The 27,406-nt window shown below is 47.5% G+C and overlaps 1 protein-coding gene across 3 annotated transcripts; it reads right to left on the bottom strand.

Annotated features, from left to right (window-relative positions):
- Positions 1 to 6,880: 6,880 nt before the first annotated feature.
- On the bottom strand, positions 6,881 to 26,713 carry ushbp1 (Usher syndrome 1C binding protein 1). Of its 3 annotated transcripts, none has more exons than XM_029651034.2 (14): positions 26,463 to 26,713; positions 25,229 to 25,440; positions 24,983 to 25,119; positions 23,045 to 23,208; positions 22,550 to 22,759; positions 21,974 to 22,311; positions 21,671 to 21,811; positions 16,706 to 16,794; positions 16,293 to 16,446; positions 15,880 to 16,123; positions 14,715 to 14,873; positions 10,911 to 11,008; positions 9,805 to 9,927; positions 6,881 to 9,426 (listed from the first exon to the last, which is right to left on the bottom strand). In XM_029651034.2, exons 1-14 carry the CDS (start codon positions 26,475 to 26,477, stop codon positions 9,261 to 9,263), a joined length of 2,250 nt encoding a protein of 749 aa, XP_029506894.1. In that variant the 5' UTR covers positions 26,478 to 26,713; the 3' UTR covers positions 6,881 to 9,260. The 3 variants fall into 3 exon arrangements, with proteins under 3 accessions (XP_029506894.1, XP_029506895.1, XP_029506896.1); XM_029651035.2 differs by having other exon boundaries at positions 16,317 to 16,446; XM_029651036.2 differs by lacking the exons at positions 6,881 to 9,426; positions 9,805 to 9,927 and adding an exon at positions 9,934 to 10,025.
- Between the last annotated feature and the right edge of the window lie 693 nt (positions 26,714 to 27,406).

Below are 27,406 nucleotides of genomic sequence, written 5' to 3'. Positions count from 1 at the left end.
AGAGAGGAGCAGAGTAGAGCAGAGAGGAGCAGAGTAGAGCAGAGTAGAGCAGAGAGGAGCAGAGTAGAACAGAGTAGAACAGAGAGGAGCAGACACACACACACACGTCTCTACTTCTATACCTCTATACCTCTAGCTCTCTACCTCTATACCTCTATACCTCTATAGCTCTATACCTCTATACCTCTATACTTCTATAGCTAACAAGATAATTATAATAGGGTCTGTCTCTGTTGTACCCCTCTCTCACCCACCCAGGGCCTGTCTCTGTTCTACCCCTCTCTCACCTACCCAGGGCCTGTCTCTGTTCTACCCCTCTCTCACCCACCCAGGGCCTGTCTCTGTTCTACCCCTCTCTCACCCACCCAGGGCCTGTCTCTGTTCTACCCCTCTCTCACCGACCCAGGGCCTGTCTCTGTTGTACCCCTCTCTCAACCACCCAGGGCCTGTCTCTGTTCTACCCCTCTCTCACCCACCCAGGGCCTGTCTCTGTTCTACCCCTCTCTCACCCACCCAGGGCCTGTCTCTGTTGTACCCCTCTCTCACCCACCCAGGGCCTGTCTCTGTTGTACCCCTCTCTCACCCACCCAGGGCCTGTCTCTGTTGTACCCCTCTCTCACCCACCAAGGGCCTGTCTCTGTTGTACCCCTCTCTCACCCACCCAGGGCCTGTCTCTGTTGTACCCCTCTCTCACCCACCCAGGGCCTGTCTCTGTTGTACCCCTCTCTCACCCACCCAGGGCCTGTCTCTGTTGTACCCCTCTCTACCCCTCTCTCACCCACCCAGGGCCTGTCTCTGTTGTACCCCTCTCTACCCCTCTCTCACCCACCCAGGGCCTGTCTCTGTTGTACCCCTCTCACCCACCCAGGGCCTGTCTCTGTTGTACCCCTCTCTCACCCACCCAGGGCCTGTCTCTGTTGTACCCCTCTCTACCCCTCTCTCACCCACCCAGGGCCTGTCTCTGTTGTACCCCTCTCTACCCCTCTCTCACCCACCCAGGGCCTGTCTCTGTTGTACCCCTCTCTCACCCACCCAGGGCCTGTCTCTGTTCTACCCCTCTCTCACCTACCCAGGGCCTGTCTCTGTTCTACCCCTCTCTCACCCACCCAGGGCCTGTCTCTGTTCTACCCCTCTCTCACCGACCCAGGGCCTGTCTCTGTTGTACCCCTCTCTCACCCACCCAGGGCCTGTCTCTGTTCTACCCCTCTCTCACCCACCCAGGGCCTGTCTCTGTTGTACCCCTCTCTCACATACCCAGGGCCTGTCTCTGTTGTACCCCTCTCTCACCCACCCAGGGCCTGTCTCTGTTCTACCCCTCTCTCACCCACCCAGGGCCTGTCTCTGTTCTACCCCTCTCTCACCCACCCAGGGCCTGTCTCTGTTGTACCCCTCTCTCACCCACCCAGGGCCTGTCTCTGTTGTACCCCTCTCTCACCCACCCAGGGCCTGTCTCTGTTGTACCCCTCTCTCACCCACCAAGGGCCTGTCTCTGTTGTTCCCCTCTCTCACCCACCCAGGGCCTGTCTCTGTTGTACCCCTCTCTCACCCACCCAGGGCCTGTCTCTGTTGTACCCCTCTCTCACCCACCCAGGGTCTGTCTCTGTTGTACCCCTCTCTACCCCTCTCTCACCCACCCAGGGCCTGTCTCTGTTGTACCCCTCTCTACCCCTCTCTCACCCACCCAGGGCCTGTCTCTGTTGTACCCCTCTCTCACCCACCCAGGGCCTGTCTCTGTTGTACCCCTCTCTCACCCACCCAGGGCCTGTCTCTGTTGTACCCCTCTCTACCCCTCTCTCACCCACCCAGGGCCTGTCTCTGTTGTACCCTCTCTACCCCTCTCTCACCCACCCAGGGCCTGTCTCTGTTGTACCCCTCTCTCACCCACCCAGGGCCTGTCTCTGTTGTACCCCTCTCTCACCCACCCAGGGCCTGTCTCTGTTGTACCCCTCTCTACCCCTCTCTCACCCACCCAGGGCCTGTCTCTGTTCTACCCCTCTCTCACCCACCCAGGGCCTGTCTCTGTTCTACCTCTCTCTCACCCACCCAGGGCCTGTCTCTGTTCTACCCCTCTCTCACCCACTCAGGGCCTGTCTCTGTTCTACCCCTCTCTCACCCACCCAGGGCCTGTCTCTGTTCTACCCCTCTCTCACCCACCCAGGGCCTGTCTCTGTTCTACCCCTCTCTCACCCACCCAGGGTCTGTCTCTGTTCCACCCCTCTCTCACCCACCCAGGGCCTGGCAGCTTTGACATCACTAGAAACAGAGAGTGAATTGATGTCTTCATCTAATGAACTGTCAATATTACCACAAAAACCTACTTACTTTTGTTTCCTTCTTCAATCATGTCTAAAACTTCAATTAAAACTTAAAGCAAGCTGCACCTTATTAAATAGACAGAACGAGTCCAAACTAAATGAAGCATACCTCAGTGTTTGTCTCAGGTCTGGTATCTTGACCATGCTACTGAATGTGCTGCGGTTGTGAAGGAATTTGGCCTACAAGTAATAATTTTTCTCTCGCTCTCCTTCTGTCTCTCTCCTTCTCTCCCTCTCCTTCTCTCTCCCTCTCCTTCTGTCTCTCTCATTCTCTCCCTCTCCTTCTCTCTCCTTCTCTCCCTCTCCTTCTGTCTCTCTCCTTCTCTCCCTCTCCTTCTGTCTCTCTCCTTCTCTCCCTCTCCTTCTGTCTCTCTCCTTCTCTCCCTCTCCTTCTGTCTCTCTCCTTCTCTCCCTCTCCTTCTCTCTCCTTCTCTTCTGTCTCTCCTTCTGTCTCTCTCCTTCTCTCCCTCTCCTTCTGTCTCTCTCCTTCTCTCCCTCTCCTTCTGTCTCTCTCCTTCTCTCCCTCTCCTTCTCTCCCTCTCCTTCTGTCGCTCTTCTTCTCTCCCTCTCCTTCTCTCTCCCTCTCCTTCTGTCTCTCTCCTTCTCTCCCTCTCCTTCTCTCTCCTTCTCTCCCTCTCCTTCTGTCTCTCTCTCTCTCTTCTCTCCTTCTGTCTCTCTCCTTCTCTCCCTCTCCTTCTGTCTCTCTCCTTCTCTCCCTCTCCTTCTCTCTCCCTCTCCTTCTGTCTCTCTCCTTCTCTCCCTCTCCTTCTCTCTCCTTCTCTCCCTCTCCTTCTGTCTCTCTCTCTCTCTCCCTCTCCTCCTGTCTCTCTCCTTCTCTCCCTCTCCTTCTCTCTCCTTCTCTCCCTCTCCTTCTGTCTCCCTCTCTCTCTCTTCTCTCCTTCTGTCTCTCCTTCTCTCCCTCTCCTTCTCTCCCTCTCCTTCTGTCTCTCTCCTTCTCTCTCCTTCTCTCCCTCTCCTTCTCTCTCCTTCTCTCCCTCTCCTTCTCTCCCTCTCCTTCTGTCTCTCTCCTTCTCTCCCTCTCCTTCTCTCTCCTTCTCTCCCTCTCCTTCTGTCTCTCTCTCTCTCTCTTTTCTCTCCTTCTCTCCATCTCCTTCTGTCGCTCTTCTTCTCTCCCTCTCCTTCTCTCTTTTCTCTCCTTCTCTCCCTCCTTCTGTCTCTCTCCTTCTCTCCCTCTCCTTCTGTCTCTCTCCTTCTCTCTCTCTCCTTCTGTCCCTCTCATTCTCTCCTTCACTCCCTCTCCTTCTCTCCCTCTCCTTCTGTCCCTCTCCTTCTCTCCCTCTCCTTCTGTCGCTCTTCTTCTCTCCCTCTCCTTCTCTCTTTTCTCTCCTTCTCTCCCTCTCCTTCTGTCTCTCTCCTTCTCTCCCTCTCCTTCTGTCGCTCTTCTTCTCTCCCTCTCCTTCTCTCTTTTCTCTCCTTCTCTCCCTCTCCTTCTGTCGCTCTTCTTCTCTCCTTCTCTCTCCTTCTCTCCCTCTCCTTCTGTCCCTCTCCTTCTGTCGCTCTTCTTCTCTCCCTCTCCTTCTCTCCCTCTCCTTCTCTCCCTCTCCTTCTGTCCCTCTCCTTCTCTCCCTCTCCTTCTGTCTCTCTCCTTCTCTCCCTCTCCTTCTCTCTCTCTCCTTCTCTCTCTCTCTCTCTCTTCTTCTCTCCTTCTCTCCCTCTCCTTCTCTCCCTCTCCTTCTGTCTCTCTCCTTCTCTCCCTCTCCTTCTCTCTTTTCTCTCCTTCTCTCCCTCACCTTCTGTCTCTCTCCTTCTCTCCCTCTCCTTCTCTCTCTCTCCCTCTCTCTCCTCTCTCTCTCTCTCTCTCTCTCTCTCTCTCTCTCTCTCTTCTCTCCTTCTCTCCTTCTCTCCCTCTCCTTCTGTCTCTCTCCTTCTCTCCTTCTCTCTGTCTCTCTCCTTCTCTCTCTCTCTCTTCTCTCTTTCTTCTCTAATTCTGTACTCCATCATTATCTATTTCTATTTTTTCTCTTTCCTGATCTCCTCTCCTTCTCTCCTTTCCTGCTCTCCTCTCCACAGAGCCTTTGACCTCTGTAGAACATCCTCCCTCTCCCTCTAAACAGGGCAGTGGAACCTGCCTCAGAACATCATCCACCCCTCGGCCGCGACCGGGAGACCCATGTGGCGGCACACAATTGTCCCAGCGTCGCCCGGGTTAGGGGAGGATTTGGCCGGCAGGGATGTTCTTGTCCCATCGCGCACTAGCGACTCCTGTGGCGGGCCGGGCTCAGTGCGCGCTGACACGGTTGCCAGGTGTACGGTGTTTCCTCCGACACATTGGTGCGGCTGGCCTCCAGGTTAAGTGGGCGTTGTGTCAAGAAGCAGTGCTGCTTGGCTGGGTTGTGAGAGGACACATGGCTCTCGACCTTCGCCTCTCCAGAGTCTGTACGGGAGTTGCAGCGATGAGACAAGACTGTAACTACCAATTGGAAACCACGAAATTGGAGGAGAAAAAAGGGTGTAAAATCAAAATCAAATCAAATAATGTAGAACTAAAAGAAGAAACATTACTAGTGTGTTTCCAATCAACTAAATATGTTGCTCAACAAATAACAAACTAAACTGATCTACCTCCATCTATACAGTTCTATATTTGTTAAAAACATTTTAACACATTAAATAGCGTCATAACAGAAGACTGCTCTCTACAGATAAGAAAACCCACGTCCCAACACGTTATTTAAAATAACATTGTACCATCTTCTAACAAGCTTTACGTTTTAAGACTAAGTATTACCACACTGAGGCAGTCACAACAGTTCGGATATCGGCGTCCATCTCCATTTCCTGTTGTTCAGTTAGTTACTGTGGACGGATGAAGCTGAAGGCAAGACGTTGGAGAGCGGGTTAGCTGAGGCCAGGCAGACAGAGGCCCTGGCTAACGGGTCTAAGACATCTCAAGAGTTAAACTAACTGGATTATCAACGAGGCCAGCAGACAGGAACCACTCCCCTCCACGGCCTTCACCTCTCCAGACCTTAGTCCCATAATCCCCCTCTTTACAGAGAGGCTGAAGCGCTAAATGACCTTAATTAGGTTGGTTGCTCTCCGTGATGGCCTTATCTGGGACCCGACATGATCAGGGCTTAGGCTCCATCCCAAATGGCACCCTATTCCCCATATAGTGCACCACTTAGTGCCATAGGGATCTTGTCAAAAGTAGTGCACTATATGGGGAATAGGATGCCAGTAGGGACAAAGCATTTGGTTATAAAGCCCTTTAGGTCATTGAATGTAGGCTAAATCCTACTACACCCTACGAAAGCAACTTGTTGTCGTCGGCTGCACTGTGTCCAGTCCAGTGTGTCTGATAAGGATGTGGCGAGACCTATTTGTGATTATTACAACGGTCGGCCATTGTGTTTCTGTCCAGTCCAATGTGTCTGATAAGGATGTGGCGAGACCTATTTGTGATTATTACAACGGTCGGCCATTGTGTTTCTGTCCAGTCCAGTGTGTCTGATAAGGATGTGGCGAGACCCATTTGTGACTATTACAACGGTCGGCCATTGTGTTTCTGTCCAGTCCAGTGTGTCTGATAAGGATGTGGCGAGACCTATTTGTGATTATTACAACGGTCGGCCATTGTGTTTCTGTCCAGTTCAGTGTGTCTGATAAGGATGTGGCGAGACCCATTTGTGACTATTACAACGGTCGGCCATTGTGTTTCTGTCCAGTCCAGTGTGTCTGATAAGGATGTGGCGAGACCTATTTGTGATTATTACAACGGTCGGCCATTGTGTTTCTGTCCAGTTCAGTGTGTCTGATAAGGATGTGGCGAGACCCATTTGTGACTATTACAACGGTCGGCCATTGTGTTTCTGTCCAGTCCAGTGTGTCTGATAAGGATGTGGCGAGACCTATTTGTGACTATTACAACGGTCGGCCATTGTGTTTCTGTCCAGTCCAGTGTGTCTGATAAGGATGTGGCGAGACCCATTTGTGACTATTACAACGGTCGGCCATTGTGTTTCTGTCCAGTTCAGTGTGTCTGATAAGGATGTGGCGAGACCTATTTGTGATTATTACAACGGTCGGCCATTGTGTTTCTGTCCAGTCCAGTGTGTCTGATAAGGATGTGGCGAGACCCATTTGTGACTATTACAACGGTCGGCCATTGTGTTTCTGTCCAGTCCAGTGTGTCTGATAAGGATGTGGCGAGACCTATTTGTGATTATTACAACGGTCGGCCATTGTGTTTCTGAACAGACATGCGTGTGTGATTGTGTTGTGTTGTGGAGTTGCCTGGGTCACCCTATCTGTCTGGGCTCAGTGATGACGGGATCGTTTGGCTGTTGGCGGTGTGGGTGTCATTACACGCGTGGGCGAGAGCACAAAGCGGACGTGATGGGTCATTTTAAATCGACGGCGGAGGGGAAATCTCTGACCCCTCTATAGTGCTCTGCCCTGGCAGGCTGTGTCATCATCTCACTAGTCAGGGTATTGTAACCTTACAGGGAGAGAACAGAGAGGGTACAGGGAGAGAACAGAGAGGGTACAGGGAGAGAGAGAGGGATAGCCTGAGAAATAAAGGAGCAGGGAACAGCCGGTGATCTCTTTATACGGCTTAGCAGGACAATTTATTTAAATGAGATACGGATGCAGAGAGTAAATGAGGTGACCTTCAACCCTAGGGTCATTGCCCTCTGTGTGTGTGATTGACAGCCTCTGTTATTGTGTAATAATGGCAGGGGGACTTGTTCCCAGGCATCTACAGATCCCCTGTTTCCTCAATCTGTTCACAGATCATTTTTGATATACCCCTTATGCAAAGCAAACACACTTCGTATCCACATTTCCTGCATTAAATCGTTACACCAGGATTATATTAAACTTGTCCTTTTTTAAAAATAGATTCAATATGTCTTTCAGTAGCATGATTTCATTCCAAACCAAGGAGATAAGTTCATTCAATAATTCAAAACAGTCATTGTGAAAAACATTCCAGTTGATGTAAATACATGATCATCAGCTGGACCCTATCATACAGACGCTGAGTCCTGAGACTGTAGAGAAATCACACATTACTATAATGACATAAGCACATGATGTTTACTGTATCAATGCTATAGACATGGGTGAGTGCATCAATGTCTCCTTCTATTTTTCCCTTCTCGTGACATCTTTTGCCAGGAAAGCAGAGTCAACCAGAGGTTAGAACCTGGATTGAGACCCTTTGATGAGCTGGAGGCAAACGCACAGCAGTGAGAACGAGAGAGAGAGAGACAGAGATAGAGACGGGGGAGACAGAGTGAGAGGGTGGAGAGAGAGAGAGAGAGAGAGAGAGAGGGAGAGAGAGAGAGAGAGAGAGAGAGAGAGAGAGAGAGGGGAGAGAGGGAGAGAGAGAGAGGGAGAGAGGGAGAGAGGGAGAGAGAGAGAGATAGCAAAATGGAATGATAATTGTATACTATGTTCTAATAGCAGCTATTATAACAATGGTCATTAAGACACAGGGAGACACAGGGAGACACAGGGAGAACCAGGGAGACACAGGGAGACACAGGGAGACACAGGAAGACACAGGGAGACCCAGGGAGACACAGGGAGACACAGGGAGACCCAGGGAGACACAGGGAGACACAGGGAGACTCAGGGAGACACAGGGAGACACAGGGAGACACAGGGAGACACAGGGAGACCCAGGGAGACACAGGGAGACACAGGGAGACCCAGGGAGAGGGGAACAGGGCAGCAGATCCACCCTGATGACCCCTGCTGCCACAGAGGGCAAGCTCAGGCAAGAGTCAGGGTAGCAGGGGCTCACCTCCTAGTCTGGCCCCCTGAACCCTCCATTCAGAGGTTGACACAACAGCCAGGCACCGCTGTGACCCGGTGGGTGTGACACTCAACCTTTGCCTTAACCTCCTGACCGCTGGTCACAGCTGCAGCTGGCCAGACGCCTCAGACAGGGCAGAGGGGGAGAGAGGGAGATGAATGAAGAGAGGACGGGAGAGGAGAGAAGGAGATGGGGGGGGGCAAGAAGATGGAGAATGATGAAGAGAGGGAAAAGGAGAGGGAGAGAGCATGAGAGGAAGAGGGAGGAGAGAGATAAAGGTTGTGAATAAGCACCAGAAACAAGACAAGCGGTGAGCGTGGACACATCAGACCTCATCACCTCTCCACTGTCAGATCAGAGGAGCAGGGCCAGGCTTCATAGAGTCAGGCTGTGTGGGAAAATAACCCTTGACCTCAGGGTCAAATCCTAACCAGGCTCAGATGCTTACAGCTCTCTGGATCTGAGCATGTGGATAATGCTGCCATTTTCTTGAATGAAGATAACACATCATCGTCTCTATATGGCCAGAATGGAGGCAGGGCTGGCAAGAGTAGTTGCCTCTAACCACAGATCAAGGATCAGATTATTTGATCATCAGTCCAATCCTTACTTGGCTTCGTACTACCATCCTGATTCTGCAAGTTTAGTCAAGTAGATTAGTAAAGTAGCTTAGTAAAGTAGGGATAGTAAAGTAGATGTAGTAAAGTAGCTTAGTAAAGTAGGTGTAGTAAAGTAGCTGTAGTAAAGTAGATGTAGTAAAGTAGATTAGTAATGTAAAGTAGCTCAGTAAAGTAGCTGTAGTAAAGTAGCTGTAGTAATAAGGTTGCGGTAGTAAAGTAGCTGTAGTAAAGTAGGTATAGTAAAGTAGATGTAGTAAAGTAGATGTAGTAAAGTAGGTGTAGTAAAGTAGCTATAGTAAAGTAGTGGTAGTAAAGTAGTGGTAGTAAAGTAGCTATAGTAAAGTAGTGGTAGTAAAGTAGATGTAGTAAAGTAGCGGTAGTAAAACATATTTTATGTAAACTTGCGAGATCAGGATGGTAGTACGAGGCTAATCCTAACTCTCAAATCCCAAATTCATCCGAACCATTTTGGATTATAATATCTGACCCTGTACCAGAAGTTAGAACCAATGTCCCCAGAAGCTGACCTCAGCTCAGTCAGAGTACAGTCTCCTCCCTCCTGCACTCCATGGCCTCCAGCGTGGCCTTCAGGGCCCCGATCTGGGTCATGTGACGATCTGACATTGCTGACACCTGACTCTCCAGCCTCCACAGCTTCTCCCTGTACTTCCTGCGAGCGTTCCGGTACGACCCTGTGGCCTTGCTGCAAAACAGAGACAGATGGCTGTCAGAGCCACTCACTAAGTTTATTGATTGATTGAATTGATTAGCTAATTAATAGTTACAGGATGCTCTAGCTGGAGACAACATTATAAAACAGAGAAAGATGTACAGAGTCAAGCGAACCGGATTTAACTCCAGCCCCAATCTAGCTAACATCTGACTCAATTTATCAGCTGCACATCAAGACCTTGAATAACTGAATCAGGTGTTTTAGTGTAGGGATACAGCAAGAAACCTGCACACCCACTCACTCTCTGTATGTCAAAGAGATACTACAGAGAGCGAACTGGAAGTAGTCATAGAGGTAAGTAGTGGACAGGAAGAGGTCATATAAGTAGGAAGTGTGTTTCCTGGTTACCTGTGAGCTTGTGCGAGCCGAGCCATCTGCTCATCGTTGCCTCTCCTGCGAGAGGCGCTGTCGGAGAGAACCAAGTCCAGAGACTCCCTCACCGCCGACACTCTCCTCTTCAGCACCTGCTCCCTGGGAGACCACAGCACAGGGGTGACTTCACTGTTCCACAAAGCTTCGTAGTGGATGTGGTACTTCATTCCCCTCAACATGACCACCCAGCCCCATTACTGCAAGTAAGGCAGGGTGCATTTTTTAAGTATTTGAACAAAGCCTGAGGCACAACAAAACACTCTCTCTCATTCCACACACACCCAACTTCAAGGACCCTCAGTGCCAATCGGGAAGGTATAACCCCATGTAAGCCCCAGCAGACAGCCATTAACCATTTACATCCTCAGTCTGCATTTCTGCTGATAGCGTTCCTAAGCAACAGTCTAACACCCGGCAACAGATGCCCTGAGAGATGGCCTGTATGGGCTGAGGTGATTGTGATCAGCTGAATACCTCTTTGTAAGTACACACACATACACACATACACACACACACCTTCTCATACACACACACACACACAGACCTTCTCATACACCTTCTCTCACACACACACACACACACACTACAGAATGCCTTTTGTTTAAGATACATGCTCAATGCAAGTAATGCTAGTACCCCATGATGATAAACATGCCTTTAGGGTATAGTCAGTTAAGGACTTATTTTCTCGTTTATACGTTCTATATTCAATGTAAAGTACCAAAACTATATGGTCTACAAACAGATAGGCCTTCAGGGAAGGTTGTGAGATGGCGGAGAGACACAGCTAGTTTGGATCCCTGAACCCGTCTCTGGGAATTGTGTTCCTCAGAGTTCTATTTGTCCTCAGTGTTCTATTTGTCCTCAGTGTTCTGAGAATGTCCCTTAGAGAACATTCCAGAGCAGTAACATTTGGGTGAAGTTACTTTAACCTTGATTCATGGAGCAATTTTTATTTGACATTGTTTGGAACATTTCTGTAACTTCACACTTGACTTCAAAGTTGTGTCATCTTAAAATGTTATCCCATAACCTGGAAACCGTATGAAAATATTCCCTTATATATTCCCGGTGTTTCTGACCGTTGCAGGACAGCCTGTAGCTCTCGAAGGATGGCACGGTTTTGAGGCCCAGGGATGTCTCCATCGTTGCTTAGCTTATCCTCGTTCTCAGAAGTCCTCTGGAACACACAACAGACAAATAGATGACAGGTAATTAGATCCTCATTAGCTCCTAGCGTGCTAAGCTGTATATCCCTCTGATGCAATGTGGTGTCCTAGGTCGTCTACAATAACGGCGACAGAAACACATTGGGCCTGTGTCATTGGGCCTGTGTCATTGGGCCTGTGTCATTGAACTCATGACTTCGGTTCAAGTTAAAGGATGCGATTAAGGGGGAATTCCCAGAGCAGGGTTTGAACCTGCTACACAACAGACGCAAAGCATTGGTAAGATGTTGTGATTCTACAGTAGACAGACAGACAGACAGTTACATAGGGAGGGAGGGAGGGAGAGAGAGAGAGAGAGAGAGAGAGAGAGAGAGAGAGAGAGAGAGAGAGAGAGAGAGAGAGAGAGAGAGAGAGAGAGAGAGAGAGAGAGAGAGAGAGAGAGAGAGAGAGAGAGAGAGAGAGAGAGAGAGAGAGAGAGAGAGAGGGGCTACCCATCTATTATTTATAATTTTTTGGTACGTTGTTTGTTGTTTAAACAATAGAAAACATACACATGTAAACAGCATAGAGACGCACACGAACATCAACAACATCACACCTGCCCAGACCCACCTGCTCACACCCCCATCTCCAGACCCACCTGCTCACACCCCCATCTCCAGCGCCTGCATCAATCTCCGCCACATGACCTCAAACTGCACCATTTTGTGTCTCTGTCGCCCACAAACTTTCAACATTTAGATAATAAAGCATGTGACCTTTCCGTTGTGTTAACAATGGAGGATTGGAGGATTTCCACTTAAGTATACGTGTTTTCCCAAGATGATTGACGAGAAATTCAGATTTTAAATCATCTCCGTATGTCTAATAAATCGCTGTGTTTATTTCATGAAAACAACTCGAAATATGTATGTTTTATACTGTATTTCCCTGAGCCTCCTTTTGAAATGCTCAGTCTGATTCTGTGGGTGTTGGTACATTTTCACAACTCTTAGTACAAAACTCATAGCAGATCATTAAAAGGGCAGTTATTTCAAGACTATAAGCTGATTTTCAATGGACTAAGTACAACACACACAATTATAAAGGTGCATTTCTATCAAACGTTTCATCTAGAAATACACAGTTCACATTACAAGACATATGAAGTAATTATTTTAAGTCATTTCCTTTCGCAAAGCTCACATTACTTTTTATATAATTGTCTTGTCATTTGTTAAAATGCATTTTACTATGACTTTATAATAATTTATGCCTATAGATTTTAAACTAGTTTGCCTACCACAGATTGAGAACTACATAATGAAAATGTATGTTTATAAAGTATAAAGATATTAAGTATGTTATATGCTGTAATGTGTTGTTATGATATTGACGAGATGAGATACACTGTACGTTACAAATGGCCTGTACAGTAAACATGTATCCAACATGAAGTTGCTGTTGTCTTCTTGATAGAGGGTTTCACACTGCTTTACTAAAATTGCATTGGCCAATACTGTACTGTAACACCATAATATATGTCATTTACATAGCAGATGTCACACTTTATCCAAAGTTGATGACAATACATTGTCCTATTTGACCCCAGTGGGAATCGAAACCACAACTTTGGCGTTTCTACTGCTATGCTCTTACTAATTGAGCCAGACAGGTCCACGACAATATACAAGTACAATGCAATATGGTAAAATATAAATATAGGATTACTATAGATGTGAAAGGATCATGTTTTCTATCCCCAATGAGCCACCCTCCTTCTGGCCATTGATGAGGCACGCGATGATGACATCAATTCAGACCAATATCAAGCTAACCCTTCCACTAACTGTAACCCTGTTAGCTAACCCTTCCACTAACTGTAACCCTGTTAGCTAACCCTTCCACTAACTGTAGCCCTGTTAGCTAACCCTTCCCCTAACCTTAACCCTGTTAGCTAACCCTTCCCCTAACCTTAACCCTGTTAGCTAACCCTTCCCCTAACCTTAACCCTGTTAGCTAACCCTTTCCCTAACCTTAACCCTGTTAACTAACCCTTCCCCTAACCCTAACCCTTTAAGCTAACTCCAAAACTTAACCTTAACCCTGACCCCTAGCCTAGCTAACGTTAGCACCTAGCTAGAGTTTGTTTCACAAATTCGTAACATATTGTACATTTAGCAAATTCGTAACATATACAAATTGTATTCATCAAGGATCTCTCTCTCTGTACTTTGCTCCGTTCATCTTTGCCTCGATCCTGACTAGTCTCCCAGTCCCTGACGCTGAAAAATGGTACCCTTGTTTCTCATGGTCTGAGAGTCCTTTAGGTGCCTTTTGGCAAACTCCAAGCGGGCTGTCATGTGCTTTTTACTGAGGAGGGGCTTCAGGCTAGCCACTCACCATAAATGCCTAATTGGTGGATTGCTGCAGAGATGGTTGTCCTTCTGGAAGGTTCTCCCATCTCCACAGAGAAACTCTAGAGCTCTGTCAGAGTGACCATCGGGTTCTTGTCCAAGGCCCTTCTCCTCCGATTGCTCAGTTTGACCAGGCAGCCAGCTCTAGGAAGAGTCTTGGTGGTTCCAAACTTCTTCCATTTAAGAATGATGGAGGTCACTGTGTTCTTGGGAAACTGCCATGCTGCAGAAATGTTTTGGTACCCTTCCCCCAGATCTGTGCCTCGACACAATCCTGTCTCAGAGCTCTACGGACAATTCCTTCGACCTCATGGCTTGGTTTTTGCTCTGACATGCACTGTCAACTGTAGGACATATAGACAGGTGTGTGCATTGTATTTACCACAGGTGGACTCCAATCAAGTTGTAGAAACATCTCAAGGATGATCAATGGAAACAGGATGCACCTGAGCTCAATTTAGAGTCTCATATCAAAGGATCTGAATACTTACGTAAATAAGGTAGTTCTGTTCTTTGGTTTTAATACATTTACAAACATTTCTAAAAAACCTGTTTTCGCTTTGTCATTATGGGGTATTGTGATGTCATTATGGGGTATTGTGATGTCATTATGGGGTATTGTGATGTCATTATGGGGTATTGTGATGTCATTATGGGGTATTGTGTGTAGATTGGTGAGGATGTATTTTTATTGAATCAATTTCAGAATTAGGCTGAAATGTAACAAAATGTGGAAAAAGACAAGGGTCTGAATACTTTCCGATGGCATTGTACATACAGATTAATACAAAATGCTCTGAGACCAGATTGGTATTACCAGTTTGGAGTTTTGTACTAAGAGATTTGAAAATGCCCCACACACTTGCGAAAACATCACCAAAGTTATTGAAAAAAAAACATGAAATATATTTACATACACAGCCCTGATTGGTGGATAGGATCGTCGAGAAACTCAAGCACCTTCTCCGCTTACCCCTTCAAAGTAGGAGGATACATATGCAAGTAAAAGATGACTGGTCATTGATCAGAATAATCAGATCAGATTGTGATGTCCTGCTACCTGGTGTTCTGTCCTGTCCTGTCCTCTATCTCTTCAGTGAGGCTCTCAGGTGGTTAGGTTAAGTTAGGGTTAGGGTTGGGGTTGCTATCTGCTGTTCGGTCCCCGTCCTTTTTCTCCTCAGCGAGAATCTCAGGTGGTTAGGTTAAGTTAGGGTTGGGGTTGCTATCTGCTGTTCGGTCCCCGTCCTTTTTCTCCTCAGCGAGAATCTCAGGTGGTTAGGTTAGATTCCAGTTAAGGTTAGTGATAGGTTAGGGTTGTTACCTGCTGTTCTGTCCTCCTGTCCTCTATCTCCTCAGCGAGGCTCTCAGAGATCAGGGCTCCAGCTGCATCCTGGGCCTTCTGGGCCATTAGACTCCAGTCCAGACACCTCCGCTCCTTCTCCGTCAGACGGATTAAACCTCGCAGCTCCGACATCTCCTCCTGTATAATATATCATATATAGATCATATAATAATGTATTCCCTTCAGCAGACGCTTTTATGCAAAGCATCTTGTCTTACATGTTTTACCTATGGGGGGTCCCGGAATAGAACCCACTATTGTGACAATGCAAGCGTCACACTCTACCAACTGAGATAAAGAGGTTCACAAAGACAAGACATGACCACATAGTCAATCTCAGACATGTCCTGAAGAACACACTAGTCGTTAGTAAATGATTCCTTTAGGGTCAAGACTATAAATATTGTTTTTTGTTTTTTTGTGCATCAGAGGAAGCTTCCAAAGGGCTCACAGCATTAAAACATTGTGTTAAGACAAGCACTAATGTAGACTCAATCGGTCCATCCAGAAATATCTGTCTAGAAATATCTGTTTGGAAATATCTGTCTGGAAATATCTGCCTCTATAAATAGTTTGGCCTCTCCTGGCTATATGCAAATGAGGATGAATTTAGCAGCCTTCAGAATTTAAACAACTCAATTATTCTTTTGAAATGATTATTCTGATTCCACACTATGGTTCTGGGCTATGCTCATTACACTATGATTATTCTGATTCCACACTATGGTTCTGGGCTATGCTCATTACACTATGATTATTCTGATTCCACACTATGGTTCTGGGCTATGCTCATTACACTATGATTATTCTGATTCCACACTATGGTTCTGGGCTATGCTCATTACACTATGATTATTCTGATTCCACACTATGGTTCTGGGCTATGCTCATTACACTATGATTATTCTGTTGATATCTTCATCTCTGTGTATTTGCTTATTGTAAAACAAAAAAGACAGTCATTGTTTCTCTCTTTGGTCAAAACTATACACAGATATTTACATATCAAAGTTATTGTTATACTGTTGAAATATACTACAGAAATAGTATGTCCATAATTCTAGTATTCAGATTAATATTTCATGAATTGAATGTAAAGCCGAAACAGTACAGTAGAGTATATAGTACAATATATATCACCCACCCTGACAGTGACCAGGTCATAGAGCAGAACAGCCTTCTCTCTCTTGGTGCTCTGGGGGTTGGAGGTGTCCTGGCCCCCTTGTCCTCCACGGCTCCCTCTAAGCCCAGCCAGGGTGCCTGTATCTGGGCTGAGATTCCCCTCTCCCCCAGGCCCTGGCTTAGGGACACACACTGCTGCCCTGTCCTGCTTCAACCGCTCGATACGCTCCCGAATGTCCGCCTCGCACCCCTCTACCTCGGTCCCCCTGTGGTGAAAGTAGGTTGTGTTTTATCAGACAATGTTTTGATGTTGTTTCAGCTTTAAATGTTTGTCAATGTTATTGCATGAAGCCAAAGGGAGATGTCCACATGTTGTGGACAAAACAGTTTTTCTATTATAGTCAGAAGATGCTATTTGATCTGCCACAGACAGACCTGGCTGTATAATAGAGATGGAACCTGGTCTGGATGTGTGTTTCTGTCTCAACAGCACCCCCTGGTGTTGAGAAGGAGGTTGACAACTCCTCAGTTCTTAGACTCCTAAGGGACGGCCTGGGACTGTTGGGCTGCTGACTCTCCATGACCGGGCCTGGGAAGAGGAATGAACTGTTATGAGTGTGTGTGTGTGTGTGTGTGTGTGTGTGTGTGTGTGTGTGTGTGTGTGTGTGTGTGTGCAAACTGCGAGTGTGTTTGTGTCTTTTCCATAAAGAGTAGTTGAGGCGTGTGTGTGTGTGTGTGCAAACTGCGAGTGTGTTTGTGTCTTTTCCATAAAGAGTAGTTGAGGCGTGTGTGTGTGTGTGTGTGTGTGTGTGTGTGTGTGTGTGTGTGTGTGTGTGTGATTTAGCCACCTGCTATGTGTCTCCAGTGTGGTATGACCTGCTGTCTCCTGCCCTCGTACACAGACAGTAACTCACTGTAGGCCTCCTCACACTCCTCGCTGTCGATCAAACAGGGAAAATGTTTCATATACAGCAGCAGGACAACACTCTCAGAGCACATGGTCATAGAGAAACAGGTGTCACCACGGAATGTTTGTACATTTAACACACGTGTAGGTTACAGGGCTACATGACTTCATCCCCAGGCTCAATTGCTACCACATATTCATGTTCGATAGAGAAAGAGCCCGCCGGTCGGACGAGATTAAGTGCTACGACGTAGCGTACGACTCCAAACACCATCATCAAGTTCGCTGACGACACGACCGGCGGTAGGACTGATCACCGATGACGAAGAGGCAGCCTACAGGGAGGAGGTCAGAGACCTGGCAGTGTGGTGTCAGTACAACAACCTCTCCCTCAACGTCAGCAAGACAAATGAGCTGATCGTGGACTACAGGAAACGTAGGGGCGAGCACGCTCCTCGTTCACATCGATGGTGCTGTGGTGGAGCGGGTCTTACAGATTCCTCGGTGTCCACATCACTGAGAAATTAACAATGCCCACACAGTTGTGAAGAGGGCACGACAACGCCTCGTTCCCCTCGGGAGGCTGAAAAGATTTGACATGGGCCGTCAGATCCTCAAACACATAGACAGCTGCACCAATGAGAACATCTTGACTAGCTGCATACCCACTTGGTAGGACAACTGCAAGGCGCTACAGAGGTTACGGCCCCGCCCATCACTGGGGCCTAGCTCCCTGCCATCCAGGATCTATTTACCAGGCGGTGTCACACACTGACACACACTGGACTCGACCCACACACTGACACAGACTGGACTCTACCCACACACTGACACAGACTGGACTTTACCCACACACTGGACTCTACCCACACACTGACACACACTGGACTCTACCCACACACTGACACATACTGGACTCTACCCACACACTGACACATACTGGACTCTACCCACACACTGACACATACTGGACTCTACCCACACACTGATACATACTGGACTCTACCCACACACTGACACATACTGGACAGTACCCACACACTGGACTCTACCCACACACTGATACATACTGGACTCTACCCACACACTGACACATACTGGACTCTACCCACACACTGACACATACTGGACTCTACCCACACACTGACACATACTGGACTCTACCCACACACTGACACACTGGACTCTACCCACACACTGATACATACTGGACTCTACCCACACACTGACACATACTGGACTCTACCCACACACTGACACATACTGGACTCTACCCACACACTGACACATACTGGACTCTACCCACACACTGGACTCTACCCACACACTGACACATACTGGACTCTACCCACACACTGACACACACTGGACTCTACCCACACACTGATACATACTGGACTCTACCCACACACTGACACATACTGGACTCTACCCACACACTGGACTCTACCCACACACTGATACATACTGGACTCTACCCACACACTGACACATACTGGACTCTACCCACACACTGACACATACTGGACTCTACCCACACACTGGACTCTACCCACACACTGACACATACTGGACTCTACCCACACACTGACACATACTGGACTCTACCCACACACTGACACACACTGGACTCTACCCACACACTGATACATACTGGACTCTACCCACACACTGACACACACTGGACTCTACCCACACACTGGACTCTACCCACACACTGATACATACTGGACTCTACCCACACACTGACACACACTGGACTCTACCCACACACTGATACATACTGGACTCTACCCACACACTGACACATACTGGACTCTACCCACACACTGGACTCTACCCACACACTGATACATACTGGACTCTACCCACACACTGACACATACTGGACTCTACCCACACACTGGACTCTACCCACACACTGATACATACTGGACTCTACCCACACACTGACACATACTGGACTCGACCCACACACTGGACTCTACCCACACACTGACACATACGGGACTCTACCCACACACTGGACTCTACCCACACACTGACACATACTGGACTCGACCCACACACTGGACTCTACCCACACACTGACACATACTGGACTCTACCCACACACTGGACTCTACCCACACACTGACACATACTGGACTCTACCCACACACTGACACACACTGGACTCTACCCACACACTGACACACACTGGACTCTACCCACACACTGACACATACTGGACTCTACCCACACACTGACACATACTGGACTCTACCCACACACTGGACTCTACCCACACACTGACACATACTGGACTCTACCCACACACTGACTCTACCCACACACTGACACATACTGGACTCTACCCACACACTGACACACACTGGACTCTACCCACACACTGACACACACTGGACTCTACCCACACACTGATACACACTGGACTCTACCCACACACTGACACATACTGGACTCTACCCACACACTGACACATACTGGACTCTACCCACACACTGGACTCTACCCACACACTGACACATACTGGACTCTACCCACACACTGGACTCTACCCACACACTGACACATACTGGACTCTACCCACACACTGACACACACTGGACTCTACCCACACACTGACACACACTGGACTCTACCCACACACTGATACACACTGGACTCTACCCACACACTGATACACACTGGACTCTACCCACACACTTACACATACTGGACTCTACCCACACACTGGACTCTACCCACACACTGACACATTCTGGACTCTACCCACACACTGGACTCTACCCACACACTGACACATACTGGACTCTACCCACACACTGATACACACTGGACTCTACCCACACACTGGACTCTACCCACACACTGGACTCTACCCACACACTGACACACACTGGACTCTACCCACACACTGACACATACTGGACTCTACCCACACACTGATACACACTGGACTCTACCCACACACTGGACTCTACCCACACACTGACACATACTGGACTCTACCCACACACTGACACACACTGGACTCTACCCACACACTGATACATACTGGACTCTACCCACACACTGACACATACTGGACTCTACCCACACACTGGACTCTACCCACACACTGATACATACTGGACTCTACCCACACACTGACACATACTGGACTCTACCCACACACTGGACTCTACCCACACACTGATACATACTGGACTCTACCCACACACTGACACATACTGGACTCGACCCACACACTGGACTCTACCCACACACTGACACATACGGGACTCTACCCACACACTGGACTCTACCCACACACTGACACATACTGGACTCGACCCACACACTGGACTCTACCCACACACTGACACATACTGGACTCTACCCACACACTGACACACACTGGACTCTACCCACACACTGACACACACTGGACTCTACCCACACACTGACACATACTGGACTCTACCCACACACTGACACATACTGGACTCTACCCACACACTGGACTCTACCCACACACTGACACATACTGGACTCTACCCACACACTGGACTCTACCCACACACTGACACATACTGGACTCTACCCACACACTGACACATACTGGACTCTACCCACACACTGACACATACTGGACTCTACCCACACACTGGACTCTACCCACACACTGACACATACTGGACTCTACCCACACACTGGACTCTACCCACACACTGACACATACTGACTCTACCCACACACTGACACACACTGGACTCTACCCACACACTGACACACACTGGACTCTACCCACACACTGATACACACTGGACTCTACCCACACACTTACACATACTGGACTCTACCCACACACTGGACTCTACCCACACACTGACACATTCTGGACTCTACCCACACACTGGACTCTACCCACACACTGACACATACTGGACTCTACCCACACACTGATACACACTGGACTCTACCCACACACTGGACTCTACCCACACACTGGACTCTACCCACACACTGGACTCTACCCACACACTGATACACACTGGACTCTACCCACACACTGGACTCTACCCACACACTGACACATACTGGACTCTACCCACACACTGACACACACTGGACTCTACCCACACACTGGACTCTACCCACATACTGGACTCTACCCACACACTGATACACACTGGACTCTACCCACACACTGACACATACTTACACTGGCACCTCAACACACACATACTGACTACAAACGCATGCACAAACTTAACACGTACACGCATGTATACTGACTCACACACACTTTCGCCCTCACCACATACACTGCTGCTACTGTTTATTATCTATCTTGTTGCCTAGTCATGTACATAGCTACCTCAATTACCTCCCCTCCCCCTTCACATGGACTCGATTTTTCTACTTCCTGTATATAGCCATGTTATTTTCTACTTCCTGTATGTAGCAATGTTATGTTCTACTTCCTGTATATAGCCATGTTATTTTCTACTTCCTGTATATAGCCATGTCATTTTCTACTTTCTGTATATAGCCATGTTATTTTCTACTTCCTGTATATAGCCATGTTATTTTCTACTTCCTGTATATAGCCATGTTATGTTCTACTTCCTGTATATAGCCATGTTATTTTCTACTTTCTGTATATAGCCATGTTATTTTCTACTTCCTGTATATAGCCATGTTATTGTCTACTTCCTGTATATAGCCATGTTATTGTCTACTCCCTGTATATAGCCATGTTATTTTCTACTTCCTGTATATAGCCATGTTATTGTCTACTCCCTGTATATAGCCATGTTATTTTCTACTTCCTGTATATAGCCATGTTATTTTCTACTTCCTGTATATAGCCATGTTATTGTCTACTCCCTGTATATAGCCATGTGTGTGTCTGTACCAGTATTGGAGAGCCATCTGCAGGGCTGTGCTGTCAGCTTCGTGTCTGCTGAGCGTCATACTGATCAGCTCAGACTCTCCCTTTCTCTTGTCCAGAGCTGCAGTCAGACGCTCATTCCGGGCCTTCAGCCTTTCTATACACCTGTGGGGGTTAACGAGGGAGGTCAGGGCCACGACACACAACACACACCACACAACAACACACGACACAACACACCACTTGGGAAACACTGACCCACACCAGCAGATCTGGGATCTATTCCATGTTGTAAATCTGTAATTTAACCCTCTCAGTTGTACGTACCTCTGTAGTCTGTCTGTCTCACCCTCCAGGCTGACGCTGGGGCTGGGGCTACGACAGGGGCTGCCTTGTGGGACACTCCCAGGCCAGGGGGAGGGTGATGGAGAGGCCGAGGAGGATATGTCCCCACCAGTAGAGAGGGCCGGGAAGATCCCCATGGCGATGGGTCTTCTGAGGAACAGGGGTGACCCGGGGAAGGGAGGAGAGCCAAGGAATGAAGGGGAACCAGGGGAACCAGGGGAGGCCCAGCCAGGACTCAGAACCACACCACTGGAGCTCCCTGAGGAGCTGTAGGGAGGAGAGAGGCTGCCTGATCGCCACGCCTTATGGAGGCCCAGTAACTGGCACCAGAGCCATAGACAAAGAGAGTTTAGCCATTCGCCAACAGACAGACATAGTTTGACCATTGTGGTTTCAGCCAAAGCATTATGATGCTAGATCAGAAAGACACAGTAAACTGTATGGTCATAGCTCTCCCTAGCTCTGATTGGCTAGTTTGTGGAGTTTTCACCAAACTGATTACACAAATCATTTTAGATCTAGGATTATTGAGATGTAGCCTGTTGCACTTCCACCTACCCTCTCATGTAGACTGTTCCTCTCAACCTCTATGTCTCCCACCGTGACCTTTGCCCCCTCTAGTTCTTCCTGTCTGCTTTGTAGGCTGCTGCGCAGGTCACAGTTCCGCTGGTGAAGTGCCAGGATGTCCTTCTGGTATTGCTGACGCTCCTCGGGGGGCAGACCAGACGGGTACGAGATCCCAAACTCTCTCTCCATCTCCTCTAAGACCTGAGGAGAGGTTTGAGGTCACACATAACTTAATTAGTTAGGCATGATTCCAGGGTAATTAGGTTTTGAGGCCCACGTGGTAATTAGCCTACATAGGTCACTCAACTGGTAGTTACTGCACTGTAGCCTGTGTTTCGAAAATATCCTGTTAGTGTGTAAAAAATAAAGTTACAAGTTTAAATATAGTTCACATTGATAAAGAGTTATTCCAACTAGCTTGTTACATGGTAATAAAAAATGATGTCACATCATTCCTTGTCACCTGACATTGTGACCGTGTCTCACCTGTGTGACTTGTACCCAGCTGTCCCTGGCGGCTGTGAGGTGTTCCATCTGTCCGTCCTGGCCACAGGCAGTGTGAGAGGCAGCCCAGGTCCTCCTGGTGTTAATGGAACCCTCCAGAACAGATATGACTCCCTGGAGTTCTGACCATACTTCACCACTACCCTCTGCAGGACAACACAGAGCAGACACGCTATTACGGTCATCACTAAAGATCTGTACACCGTTAAGAAAGTCTATATATTCTATTCATTAGAAATGTTGTGAAAGGATGTGGTTAACGTACTGATTGTCTATTCTTTGTAGTCAACTGCTAACATTTGGATATTGGTAATCCCGTCCCCAGGCAGCTCTGCAGTAGCAAACAATTAAGCCTGGGGATGAGTTTAGGATATGGGTAAACTGAGCCTGGGGATGAGGTTAGGATATGGGTAAACTGAGCCTGGGGATGAGGTTAGGATATGGGTAAACTGAGCCTGGGGATGAGGTTAGGATATGGGTAAACTGAGCCTGGGGATGAGGTTAGGATATGGGTAAACTGAGCCTGGGGATGAGGTTAGGATATGGGTAAACTGAGCCTGGGGATGAGGTTAGGATATGGGTAAACTGAGCCTGGGGATGAGGTTAGGATATGGGTAAACTGAGCCTGGGGATGAGGTTAGGATATGGGTAAACAGAGCCTGGGGATGAGGTTAGGATATGGGAAACTGAGCCTGGGGATGAGGTTAGGATATGAGTAAACTGAGCCTGGGGATGAGGTTAGGATATGGGTAAACTGAGCCTGGGGATGAGGTTAGGATATGGGTAAACTGAGCCTGGGGATGAGGTTAGGATATGGGTAAACTGAGCCTGGGGATGAGGTTAGGATATGAGTAAACTGAGCCTGGGGATGAGGTTATGATATGGGTAAACTGAGCCTGGGGATGAGGTTAGGATATGGGTAAACTGAGCCTGGGGATGAGGTTAGGATATGGGTAAACTGAGCCTGGGGATGAGGTTAGGATATGGGTAAACTGAGCCTGGGGATGAGGTTAGGATATGGGTAAACTGAGCCTGGGGATGAGGTTAGGATATGGGTAAACTGAGCCTGGGGATGAGGTTATGATATGGGTAAACTGAGCCTGGGGATGAGGTTATGATATGGGTAAACTGAGCCTGGGGATGAGGTTATGATATGGGTAAACTGAGCCTGGGGATGAGGTTATGATATGGGTAAACTGAGCCTGGGGATGAGGTTATGATATGGGTAAACTGAGCCTGGGGATGAGGTTATGATATGGGTAAACTGAGCCTGGGGATGAGGTTATGATATGGGTAAACTGAGCCTGGGGATGAGGTTAGGATATGGGTAAACTGAGCCTGGGGATGAAGTTAGAATATGGGTAAACAGAGCCTGGGGATGAGGTTATGATATGGGTAAACTGAGCCTGGTGATGAGGTTAGGATATGGGTAAACTGAGCCTGGGGATGAGGTTAGGATATGGGTAAACTGAGCCTGGGGATGAGGTTAGGATATGGGTAAACTGAGTCTGGGGATGAGGTTAGGATATGGGTAAACAGCCTGGGGATGAGGTTATGATATGGGTAAACTGAGCCTGGGGATGAGGTTAGGATATGGGTAAACTGAGCCTGGGGATGAAGTTAGAATATGGGTAAACTGAAACAAGAATGAACGCTTTCTACTGTATCTAAACGAGCATTCAGAAGATCATGACCAAGAAACAAAAACAGGCATATTACCAAGAAAATGAAAACCTCCCAAATGATAGAGGCTGTTCTTTTCTTTGGACACACAAATAGATTATGTTTGGTCTGGCACAGTAGCCAGAACCAGAACCTTTCTGTTCATTGCCACAAAGCACAGCACACACACACACAGAGAGATGGATGGATGTGTGGGTATTGTGAATTGTGAAGTCATGCCATGGAGCCTATGCCAACCTCTGTTGGTTACTGGGGCTTTAGATGCGGTGCCAGTGTGTTTCTCTGGGTTGCAGAGGGATGGAAGGGGGCTGGACAGGGAGGCTGGAGCCGGAGGGAGGATGACTGGCTCCTGTGGTTTAAGGTCATCTGGATCACTGAAGAGGAAAGAAGTACATCTTTCTATGAACCAGCAGCTCAGGGCAAGTCTAGTGATATTTTACAGCTCCATGAAGAATGTTCTCTCTCTCTTTCTCTAACACACACCTTGGTGCTTGTAATGCGCCCATTTTCCTGTTGAGTTCAGCAATGATGCTGAGTAGAGTTCCGACCTCCGCCTCACACTGAGCCAGCTCTGCCTGGGAAGGCTCAGAGTTCACCTCGGTGTCAGGGGTCATTGTGGTTACCAGGGTAACCGGGGTCATCTCCTCACCCTCTGACTGTATGTCCAGGGTATCAGATCTCCCTCGTTTGAACTCCTGTTTGGAAATAATGGACATTTTTTCTGACAACATTTTGTTTCATAAAATATATTGGACCTGAGTCAATTCAATTATCTTTTTTTTAACTGTAAACAAACACTAAGGATTTGATATGACCTTTGTTTTTTACTGTAAACAAACACTAAGGATTTGATATGACCTTTCCATAGAACTCTCCATTAAATGACTGACAGCTGCTGTGCTCATGACATGGAGGTTATTGTTGTTCTCTTTGGACAACCATTGTTTTGAGAAGCGGAAGTGTAGGAAACAGAAGCATCCTGCAAAACCACTTCCCGCTCAGAAATATGTAGCCCAAAAAACAAGTATAAGTCATGCCAAACTGAAAACAACCTCACTCTTTTTCAACTTCTTGCCTTCATTCTGATAGTGTATAAAATGTACAAATCAACCTACTTGAACTGTTAAAACACAGTGGTCTTTTAAGCAACGTATAAGGGACATTAGTGACTGTGGTACCTGTACAACACACAGTAAGCAGTGGACAGAAGGATGTGGAAAGTTAGAGTTTGAACCACAGATGATACTCAAATCAAATCAAATCAAATTTTATTTGTCACATACACATGGTTAGCAGATGTTAATGCGAGTGTAGCGAAATGCTTGTGCTTCTAGTTCCGACAATGCAGTGATAACCAACAAGTAATCTCAAGCTCTCAAAGACAATCACACAACCAGATAGATACACAGACAGACTTCAAAGTAATAAAATAAGCTGGTGCCTGCATTATCTGACACACCAAAGTGTCCAATGAAAGACATCAATGGTGTGAGTTCATTGCAACATGTGGGTTACTGTACAGGTACACGTGGCCTTGATGGTAAAGGACAAAACACTCTAATATGACTGTTAGGAAGGCTACCCCTCACATGTTTTCATGCCAGCAGTCAGCACCTTTGAACGTGTGTTATGCTTGGTTTGGTACAAGATCAAATTGACAACCCCCCCCCCCCCCCCCCCCCCCCCTCAGTTAACAAAGAGGACATGATAGACTTACCTCCATGGCTTCCATGAGTCAGAAGCTCACTGTGATTCTCCTGCTTCTATCTGTTGTCCACTAGCTGCCATTAAACACTGGAGAACTGAGCTAACCTCTGTGGTGCTGCTGCAGCCAGACACTGCTATCCTGTTGCCTGTAGTTTTGTATAATTATACCTTCCAATGGTTCCTCCGTTTCTCTCTGTTGTAAAACTTCTGCCTGCCTGTGTGCTGCCTACCCTGCTCGACTGGGAGCCCCCCCTCTCTCTCTCTTTCAGACACTCACCATTTCTCTCTCTCTTTCTATTTATCTATTTCTGTACCTCTCTATCTGTGTGAAGCCTCTGGTGTATTGGTATTTTAGTTTTAGGAGTTCAGTGACATCACTCCAGCTCCATCTCAGCTCCAGGATATCACAATATGGTAGATTGGCATCTAGAGGCGTTTTGGCATCTAGTAGCAAATGGGGGGAGTCAGATAGTGATCCCAACCCAACCCTTGTTCTCCCTCGCATTGGAACTCTTCCTGTCTGTCACTGATTGTGTACTGTGTTTTTATCTCAGTTGAGATGCCCACTTTCAGAAGCTAAGCATAAGCATTTGAGTGACGATATGGTTGGTAATCCTTCTTAATGCGCGTCCAAGTCCACTTCATGTTTATGAACACTCACATTGCTCAATTGTAATTATTTCGTCACTATGGTCTATTTATTACCGTACCTCCCTAATCTTACTACATTTGCACACACTGTATATAGATTTTTCTATTGTGTTATTGACTGTACGTTTGTTTATACATTGTGTAACTCTGTGTTGTTGTTTGTGTCGCACTGCTTTGCTTTATCTTGGCCAGGTCACAGTTGTAAATGAGAACTTGTTCTCAACTAGCCTACCTGGTTAAATAAAAAATATGAACTAATAAACTTCAAGTTGCTTCATTATTTACTTGAATTGTGTCATCATA

The sequence above is a fragment of the Oncorhynchus nerka genome, linkage group LG24, assembly GCF_034236695.1.
Source record: "Oncorhynchus nerka isolate Pitt River linkage group LG24, Oner_Uvic_2.0, whole genome shotgun sequence".
Taxonomy (NCBI): Eukaryota; Metazoa; Chordata; class Actinopteri; order Salmoniformes; family Salmonidae; genus Oncorhynchus; species Oncorhynchus nerka.
This window is presented reverse-complemented; position numbering and strand designations above follow the sequence as displayed.